The 10,140-nt window shown below is 38.2% G+C and overlaps 1 protein-coding gene across 1 annotated transcript; it reads right to left on the reverse strand.

Moving 5' to 3' along the window:
* Positions 1-316: 316 nt before the first annotated feature.
* Positions 317-3,276, reverse strand: LOC135640115 (large ribosomal subunit protein eL8y-like). Its single transcript, XM_065154255.1, has 7 exons — positions 3,150-3,276; positions 2,866-2,913; positions 2,556-2,757; positions 1,139-1,308; positions 873-1,001; positions 682-774; positions 317-598 (listed from the first exon to the last, which is right to left on the reverse strand). Exons 1-7 carry the CDS (start codon positions 3,150-3,152, stop codon positions 467-469), a joined length of 777 nt encoding a protein of 258 aa, XP_065010327.1. The 5' UTR covers positions 3,153-3,276; the 3' UTR covers positions 317-466.
* Positions 3,277-10,140: the final 6,864 nt, after the last annotated feature.

A 10,140-nucleotide genomic window follows, 5' to 3' on the forward strand; every position in this document is an offset into this window, starting at 1 on the left:
AATGATAAAAGTGTTCCTGAACCACTAACACTCGTTGACGCGTGTAGGAACAACTGAATGAATCTCAACATAACCAAAACATAATACTATGTTCTTCGCGATTTAACTTGGAACAACATTCACACGTTAAGAATTCGTTTGTGCCAACTTTCTAATTTAATTTCTAATATTTTAAAAAACTAATAACCAGCATACAACCCTCTAAATTACCCACAAACAAAATAGTCTAGGTTTTAATAGAATATGAACGCGCCAAATAAAAACACTCAAAAGTTAACATAAGTCGAAACAAGTGCCAAACCATCAACAAGCAAACTAGTAAGCAAAAGCCGATTAAGTTAAGAGTACTCGAACAAAAGCTTGCCATCAACAAAATGTTCAATTATACTCTTCCGCCTCCAGCTACAGAAATCAAGCAACCTATTTGATGACATTTATAGCGCTACCAATGACGAGATGAGAAGACCTAAGTCATTCTCTGGGCGGCTTCCTTTGCTAGTACCTTCTCCCTGGCCTTGGATTTTGCCAGAGATTTGGAACCCATGATTCCACCACCCCACTTCCTCCTGACCTCATCAAACTTGTCATTGAAATTGGCCTGGAAAAAGACTTGTAATCAGTATAGGCAAATTTCTTCATGCAGAAATCAAAGACAGTCACATAACTAGTTTTATTATTCACCTTAATCGCTTCCAGGATTTTGCTGAATTCTAGTTTGTCCTCATTCTTCACAGTGGTCAGACACAAGACTGATGCTGTTTTCTTATGCACGATCTATCAAAGTTCAATTTACATAAGAAATAAATGAGTCAGCAGCACATGAGAATATATCGCTTTAAATCAAATGTCAATGATAATGAGATGGCCCTAACCGCTCCTAAACGGGCTTTTCCTTTGACAATACAGTAAGGGATCTCCATCTTCCTACACAAGGCGGGTAGCCACACGACAAGCTCAATTGGATCCACATCGTGTGCGATAACCACCAATTGTGCCTTGTTCTATGAGGTGCATCAACAAGTTAAGTCGGCAATGACAGCATTCTCCGAAAGGGTTTTGTCGGTAATGGAATCAAGAAAGAAAATAACAATAATACAATCTGAAAGCGTAAATCTAAAAGGAAAAGAAAATTGCTGACCTGTTCGATAAGGTAAGTGACATGGTTGAGCCCATACTTGACAACAATGGGCTTCTTCAGTTCAACAGTCTTCCCTTCAGCTTCAGCTTGTGCCCTCTTCAGAAGCCTTTCCTTCTTTGCAGCTCGGTCTTCAGGCCTGTACTTCAGAAGCATCTTGAAGAGATTTGTAGCTACAGAAAAAAAAGAAAAAAGAAAATTAGACATACTTCGTTCAGAGTGAATCCTTCAGATGAAATGATTTCAAATAGATCTAACTGAAAGAATTATCAGAAATACAAGAAACAAGAAAAGATGACCAGTAATTTCTCAACATGCATCCAGTGAATGCAAAGGAATAGCCTAGCAGTTTAAGGACATCTCTTATTATCATGAAAGATCAATACCAATACAAATTCATATACTTTTTGATAGATAGATACCTAAACAGTTCAGTCTACAATTCTGAAAGCAAAAGATTTAGCATAAGGAAAAATAAATTACTAATAGCACGGTCCACACTTATTTTTTTCTTTTATTATCCAAATTAAATTAATAACCATTTATGATAGAAGTGATAAATCATTTCTGCAAATTCAAAGAATTAAAATCATTATAGAAACAAATTGGGCTTTTGCTCACAATTACTCAAGTTTTCATAAAAGCATGGGAAGCTTCATGCAGCAACAAACCTATTAACACCTGAGTGGTCTCAGTCAACAAGGCAGCTGACTACGAGAAAAAGGCAATCATCATGGATCAAGAAAGCATTTATTTCATAGGTTATAAAACCACATAAGCTGGAATTGTTATTCATTGATCACTCTGAGGGCTGTGTATACACAGATTAAATTAATCAATAATAACAACATTTCATAGTACCTCGTCAATATTACAATATAAATATTTATATTCAACTGGAACAAGACACCGCGGATCCATGTACTAGATTTAATGCAATTATGAAGAAAGTTGTTGATGAATGATGATTAACGGAAGATGTGAGTAGAATTAGAATATCTTAAGCAACAGTCACAGGGGTAATAAACAATTAAAATCACTCAACTACAAGCATAATCTGATCAGGATGTTCACCACCATGACCATCAAACTGAGCAAAACGATAACCAAATAACATTGCTTTAAGGATTCTTACAGTGGTTCAAGTAATTGTACCCACAGTATATATCCGCAGCACAAACAACCAAATCAAATAACAAGCAGGTATTCCTTTCAATATCACATAACCAAATTATATGATTGCTTGACAGTTACAAATTACAAGATTGCCAAAATAACACAAAAAAAAATTAGCAAGCAATGAATGTATATAGATTCCTTTCATCTAATAGTTGATGTGCATAAGAAGTTTCAAAAATTCAAACATCTAATTAAATTTGAGGCAGCATAAAAGGGGAAGAAAATTGAGATTTTAGCTCACCAAGGTTCTTGTCCAATGTCCGAGTGAACTGATTCAAAGCTGGTGGAACCTTCAGCCGCTGCTTCAGTATCCTTTTCTGCCTCTGAATCCGGACCACCTTCGGCCATTTCACGAATCTGTGCAGATCCTTCTTTGGAGGCAATGCCCCTCCGATTCCAAACTGCTTCGGGCGCTTCTCAAACAAAGGATTCACAACCTTCTCCTGAGATCCAAACATAAGCATTCAGCAATAAAAAAGCGAAAACCTAGAAACAAATTTGAAGCTTTAAAGAGTTCTGTGTATAGAAGGATAAGAAGAAAGAGAGATCACCGGTTTCTTCTTTGCCGGAACGGGCGCTTTCGCAGATCTTTTGGGGGCCTGGAAGACGAAAAATCACACGCTACAGTTCATAAATGACTTCAGTCATGCAGAAAATACAAATAGACTTAGAAAAGCAGGAAGCTTTTGCAACACGATCCGACGGAAACGAAGAGCCACGAACGGCTACTTCTCGATCAGATCCCGCAAAACTACGAGACGGCTGTGGACCTAGATGGCCATACAGATCGAGTTCTACGAAGGAGATTGACGAAATGACATGGCTTTCAGCGTACCATTCCTTCGCTCCGATTAGGGTTTCGTGTCGGGAGACGGCGCAGAGGGACCGCTATAGGGGGAGGCGGGCGCGCGCTTTTATATAGTACGGCACAGTGTAAGTCACTACCAGGGTTTGAGCACGTGACTGACGCGTGCCATCTCGTGTTTGGGCTCAACCCCAGAGGCCCATATAAGGGACAAAGTCCAATAGTCTCCGCCGTTCGAATCCCTCTCCTGGAGAAATCAGACGTTCCATCACCGTCAGATCCCTCGTCACGACTCCCCATCACCATCCGCTTGATTCGCCTCTCCCCTTCCCGCGCGCCCGCGGGCGGTCAAATAGAATGCCGCCGAGCTTGAAATCATCGACCCGTCGATTAGGATTTCGAGCGGCGGTGGGTACCGGAGTTCCTCGGCGGCTCCTCCGCTTCCCGGAACCTTAAGGTCCACAATGACTGCTGCAATTTCATCATCTGCAAGTGGCGGGCCGAGCCCTCCAGCCGCATCACCTTCACCGGGATCCGGAAGTCCCTGATTGGTCAGGTACCTCCATTAGGTGTTTCGATTTCCTGTATTTTCAGGCGAATTTACTCGTCGCGACGTCGACGACATCTTACTCAGATGTATATTGGAGATTGGGCGCTGAAGAGGGCACAAGCGTGTGGAGTATTGAGAATTGATTCACGATAGTTATCTAGGTAGTTATCATGGATAGTTTTAGCTATGTTTCAAGAATAACCCATGATCCAGAAGTTATAGGGTAGTTCCTATAACTATTTCAATTATGGGTGACATGGTGGAGTGAGATAGTTACCACTAGGTCCTATAAATAGGATCATAGTTCATGAAGTAAGATAGAGTGTGTGTATGCACTTGGAAATATCTTTATTCTGTTTTTATCGTTTCCTTGCTCCTCCATCCTCAACATTTGTGATATCAGAGCCTAGTTTAACTGAACTAGGTATTATGACTTTCAATGGCAATTTCATGTCGCAATCTCTTATTCCTATCTTCTTCAACAAATGCTATGAATTTTGGAGTATCAAGATGAAGACTCTATTCAAGTCTCAAGATTTTTGGGACTTAATGAAGAATGGATATGCAGATCCAGATGACGAAATCAAACTGAGGGAGAATAGAAAGAAGGACTTAAAGGCATTGTTCTTCATTCAACAAGCTGTACATAAGATAATTTTCTCGAGAATTGTAGCAGCGACAACCTCAAAGAAAGCTTGGTTGATACCTCAAAATGAATTTCAAGGCTCATCAAGGGTGATTACGATAAAACTTCAAACCCTTCATTGCGAGTTTGAAATTTTATTCATGAAAAGTAATGAATCGGTGTAAGATTTTCTTTCTCGAGTGATTGAAATTGTTAGTCAAATGAAATCTTATGGTGAACATCTTCCTGATCATATAATTGTTGCAAAAGTTTTGAGAAGTTTAACTCCGAAATTTGATCATGTTGTTGCCACAATTAAAGAGTCAAAAGATTTATTTATATTTTCATTTGATGAACTAATGAGTTCCTTATAAGCACATGAAGTAAGGTTGAATAGGTCACTTGAGAAAAATGAAGAAAAAATATTTCAGGTTAAGAGGGAGTCTTCTACTTCAAAAAAAGATAAAAAATCAGTAGGAAGAGGACGTGACAGAGGAGGATTTCGTGGTAGAGGAAATGAAAGTTGAAGAGGAAGAGGACACTTTGATAGACATGATGAACAAAGGTAATCAAATTATGATAAAAAAAAATTACAAGAGTGAAATTCAATATCATATTGTAAAAAGTTTGGTCACATGAGGGCAGATTGCTGGAAAATAGAAAAGCAAGCTAGTTATGTGAAGGAAAATGAAAAAAATAATAAGTTGTTTATGACTCATTCACAAGTTAATTATATCTCAAATGATATTTGGTTTCTGGATAGTGGATGTTCTAATTATATGTCAAGCATAAGATCAATGTTTAGAGTTATTGATGAAACTCATAAGTTGAAAGTTAGACTTGGAGATAACAAACAAATCCAAATTGAAGGAAAAGAAATAATTGAGATGAAGACAAATCAAGGGAAGGTAAAATACCTTGATAATGTTTTCTTTGTTTCTACTTTATCACATAACTTATTGAGTATTGGACAATTGATAGATTATGGATATTAGTAATATTTGATGATGGTTCATGCACTATTAAAAATAAAAAAATCTGGTTTAATTATAGTAAATATTTGCATGATGCAAAACAAGATGTTTCCACTTGACGTTTCAAATATTGAAAAGCATGCTTTTGTCGTAACTTAAAAGAATGAGTCTAATATATGATATCTAAGATATAGACACCTTAACATTAAGGGTTTATTAAATAAAAAAAGAATGGTTTTCGGATTGCCTAAAATTAATACACTTGATGTATGTGAAGGATGCATTTATGACAAACAAAGTAAAAAATCGTTTCCTATTGGAAAAATATGGAGAGCATCTAATTATCTTGAATTAATTTATGCTAACTTATGTGGACCTATGAATACAAAATCATTTGGTGATAGTCAATATTTTTTATTGTTTACTGATGATTATAGTCGCATGAGTTGGGTATATATTCTGAAATTTAAATCTGAAACATTTGATAATTTTTAAAAATTCAAAGCACTTGTAGAAAGGCAAAGTGGTAGATATATAAAGACACTTCAGATAGATAGAGGTGATAAATTTTTATCTAATGAGTTTAGTTCTTTTTGTGAAGAAAATAGTATTCATAGAGAATTGACAGCACCATATACACCGGAAGTATCACAAGCTAATGCTTATGCTTTGGTGAATTCATAAAATCATCACAAGCTTGATGAAAAATCTAAAAAATACATCTTAATTGGTTATTCCTTATAATCGAAAGTATATCGATTATATAATCCTATTAGTGGCAAAGTTATTATTAACAAAAATATTATATTTGATGAAAGAGCAAGTTGGAATTAGGAGACCAATAAAGGTGGAACACAAATTCAGATTCCAACAGAACCAAACACTCCACTGAATCAAATGATAGATCCTGCTCCAACAAGTTCATCGTCAACCTCACCTAGTAGCAGTTCAAATTCTGATTCCTCAAATGAAACCCCTCCAAGAAATTTTAGATCACTAATAGGAATTTATGACCCAACATTTGCTTTATTTGTTTCAGATCCTATAACTTTTGAGGAAGCAGTTGAAAAAGAGGAATGACGAAAAGCAATGAAAGAGGAAATCAAGTCAATTGAGAAGAATGAAACTTGAAAGCTAATGAATCTACCGAAAGAAAAGAAACCTATTGGGTTAAAATGGGTGTTCAAAACAAAGTTTAATGCAGATGGAAGTATCTAAAAGCATAAGGCTCGGCTTGTAGTAAAAGGATATTCACAGTAACAAGGTATTGATTTTGATGATATTTTTTCTCCAGTTGCTAGATTCGAAACCGTGAGAACTTTCTTGGTTTTAGTTGCTCACTTGAGTTAGCCTGTTTATCAATTTGATATGAAATCTACGTTTTTAAATAGAGATTTATACGAAGAGGTTTTTGTTTCTCAACCCAAAGGTTTTTTAGTTAAAGGAAATGAATAAAAGGTGTATAAGCTGAGAAAAGCTCTTTATTGGCTTAAACAAGCTCCAAGGGCATGGTACAGTAAAATTAATTATTATTTTCTTTAAAATAGATTTAAGATGAGTAATAATGAATCTACTCTTTATCTAAAGAAGGAAGGTGAACATAATATTCTAATGGTTTGCCTCTATGTTGATGATATTATATATATGGGTTCATCTAACTCTTTTATGACAGGATTTAAAAAGTGTATGATGAATAAGTTTGAAATGTTAGATCTAGGTTTACTACATTATTTTCTTGGGTTAGAAGTGAAGCTGAATGTAATAGATCAGATGAAATTTTTATTTCACAAAGAAAGTATGTAATAGATCTACTCAAAAAATTTAATAAGTTTGAAATGAGTGTTGCAAAGCTGTAGCAACATCCATGAATGTTAATGAGAAACTAAAACTTGAAGATGGTACATGTCTGACAAATGCAAGATATTACAGAAGTTTGGTTGGAGGTTTGATTTATCTAACTCATACTCGACTAGATATTACCTTCTATGTCGGTGTAGTATTCGGGTTTATGCATAGCCCAAGCAAACATAATCTCGGAGCTGTTAATAGAATTATACGTTATATTGTTGGAACTATAGATTATGGTATTTGGTATTCTCATAATTTTAAATATAAATTATTTGGTTTCACTGATAGTGATTGGGCATAAGCTTTAGATGATAGAAAGAATACTTCAGGCAATATTTTTAGCCTTAAATCAGGAGCTATATCTTGGAGTTCAAAAAAGCAAGCAACAATTACGCTATCAACACCGGAAGCAAAATATGTAGCTACAACATCAGCAGCTTGTCAAGTAATATGACTTAGAAGACTTCTAGAAGATCTTCGTCAAGAACAAAAAAAAGCAACGAAAATATTTTGTGACAACAAAGCTACAATTGCAATGACGAAGAATCCAACATTTTATTGGAAGAACGAAGCACATAGAGATACGCTATTATTTCATCCAAGATCTTGTAGCAAGTGGAGCCATATCAATGAAGTATTATGGAATAGATAAACAAGTTGTGGATATCCTCACCAAGTCGCTTCCAGTTCAAAAGCATGTTTATTTCATGTCGTAAATCGGTGTATATAACTATGAATCAAGGGAAAGTGTTAAAATTGATTTATGATAGTTATCTAGGTAGTTATCATGTTCTTGGTAGTTTTAGACATGTTTTAAGAAGTGGCCTATGATCTAGAAGTTATAGGATAGTTCCTATAACTACCTCAATCATGGGTGACATGGTGGAGTGAGGTAGTTACCACTAGGTCCTATAAATAGGATCATAGTTCATTAAGTAAGATAGAGTGTGTGTGTACTTAGGAATATATTTATTCTGTTTTTATCATTTCCTTGCTCCTCTATCCCCAATTTGGAGTCTATGGGAAGTAGTGCACGAAGCTGGAGAATGTGAGCTGCTAAAGGTATCTTTAAGCCTTCATCTTCTTCATCGATTATGCAATCTCTACGTGCCTACTTTAACTACTCAAGCTTTGTTGCTCGGAGAGTATGACTACATTATTATAGAGAAGTTTCACTCTATTGTTGCTATCATTTGACTGAGTTAGGTGCTTGTATATGGGAAACTAATAGCTGGTTGGATGTGTTGAATCTCGGATTTTGATGATGAATTCAATTATAAATTGTTTGATCTAATCTATATGTTGAGAAAAGTGTGTAGGATTAACTATGATAACAGTAAAATACAAACCAGGTGTTGTGCCAGAGTTAAGATCGAGATCTCGTTGGGAGTTCAAGAGTTCGTCGGAAGTTTGGACGTTTTGTCACGACCTTAGCTGGAATTGCCTAAGGCGTGAGGCACCCTTGCGGCCAAAGACGCGAACTTAGCTTGTGTTGCCTAAGTCGCGAGTCACCCTTGTGGCAAAGACACGAACTTAGCTTGCGTTGCCTAAGTCGCGCTTCGCCCTTGCGATATTGCTCCGCAAGGATCAGCTACTTTGTAACCTCTCGCAGGTCCCGAAGGACCTGTAAAAGAGAAAGATGGTTAGTTCGAAAGAACGAGCAACGGACAAGTCCCGAAGTCTCACGAAAAGGGGAAGCTTTACAAGCAATTCGACGAACACCCTGTATGCACAAGAGAAAAGAGGGAGAGGGAGAAAAACAAGGCTTTCAAGGATGAATGAACAGCTGCAAGCCCACAAACAGCCACTCACCTGGTCCCGGGCGCGAAGACAAGTTCCCGTAAAGGTCACGTGCGAACTTGCGAAAGAGAGTTCAACGCCCAGTATATAACCGAAGCCCCATCCAGCCCTGTGCCACCCGGGGGGTTCCTAGGGTCTGAGATGGCTGACGTTTTGGTGAGCGGAGGCAGCTCTCCGCTCACCTCCCGCTGCACGCGAAAACGGAATTGTTTTGGGCTGTTTTAGGGTTGTTTTGCTCGGTTCGGTGAGCGGTCGCTTTGTAACGCTGCAGCTTGTTCGAACTTATATATTTACAAGCAAAATGACCCAAAACCAAGAGAAAACATGCTGTCAAGCAGCTGTACATGCAGGTGTGAGCGACGAACGGTTCGTTGAACGGAGTTGTTGTGGGTGCGCGATGATCGTTCGTGACATTCTCCCCCACTTAAACTGTCGACGCCCTCGTCGACGCTTGTTGGTAATTGTTGATGACTTCTTCTTCATGTCACAGGGCGTCTTCAGACTCCCAACTAGCTTCAGTTCGGGGAAGCTTTCGCCACTTCACCAAGTACTCTATCTGCTCAACTCCGTTGGGTAGCTTTATCTTGCGATCCGCCAGAATGGTTTCCACTCGCTTCTCGTAGGAGGCTGTGATGGGAGGTAGCCGAGTTGGAACACTTCGGAAAGCATCTTGCGGATCCGAGTGGTAGGCTTTTAGGTTGCTGGCGTGAAGAACGTTGTGAATTTTGAACCACGCCGGCAGCTGCAACTTGTAAGAGACGTTGCCTACCTTGCTGATAATTGGGAAGGGCCCTTCATACTTGCGCACCAATCCTTTGTGGACTCTGTTCCTAAAGAATTGGAGTGATGCTGGTTGGAGCTTTACCAACACCAAATCGCCAACTTTAAACTCTTGCGGTCGCCTTCCCAAGTCGGCCCACTTCTTCATCCTCTTTGTCGCCTTCTCCAAGTAAGCCCGCGCAATATCTACATTTCGATGTCACTCCTTTGTGAAATGATAGGCTGATGGACTACTCCCAGTATACCCAATTGCCATGGTGTGCGGAGTCGACGGTTTTTGTCCTATGATAATTTCGAAGGGGCTCTTGTTGGATGCAGAGCTCCGCTGCAAGTTGTAGGAGAATTGGGCAATGTCCAACAGCTTCACCCAATCTCGTTGATTGGCACTCACATAGTGCCGGAGATATTGCTCCAAGAGCGAGTTTATTCTTTCAGTCTGGCCAT

The sequence above is a fragment of the Musa acuminata genome, chromosome BXJ3-6 (genome assembly GCF_036884655.1).
Source record: "Musa acuminata AAA Group cultivar baxijiao chromosome BXJ3-6, Cavendish_Baxijiao_AAA, whole genome shotgun sequence".
NCBI lineage: Eukaryota > Viridiplantae > Streptophyta > Magnoliopsida > Zingiberales > Musaceae > Musa > Musa acuminata.

Coding starts and splice junctions, on each gene's coding strand:
- LOC135640115 (XM_065154255.1), bottom strand. Junction 1,309..2,555: donor GACATTGGACAAGAACCTTG/GTGAGCTAAAAT, acceptor TTTTTTCTGTAG/CTACAAATCTCTTCAAGATG. Junction 599..681: donor AAATCCTGGAAGCGATTAAG/GTGAATAATAAA, acceptor GTCTTTTTCCAG/GCCAATTTCAATGACAAGTT.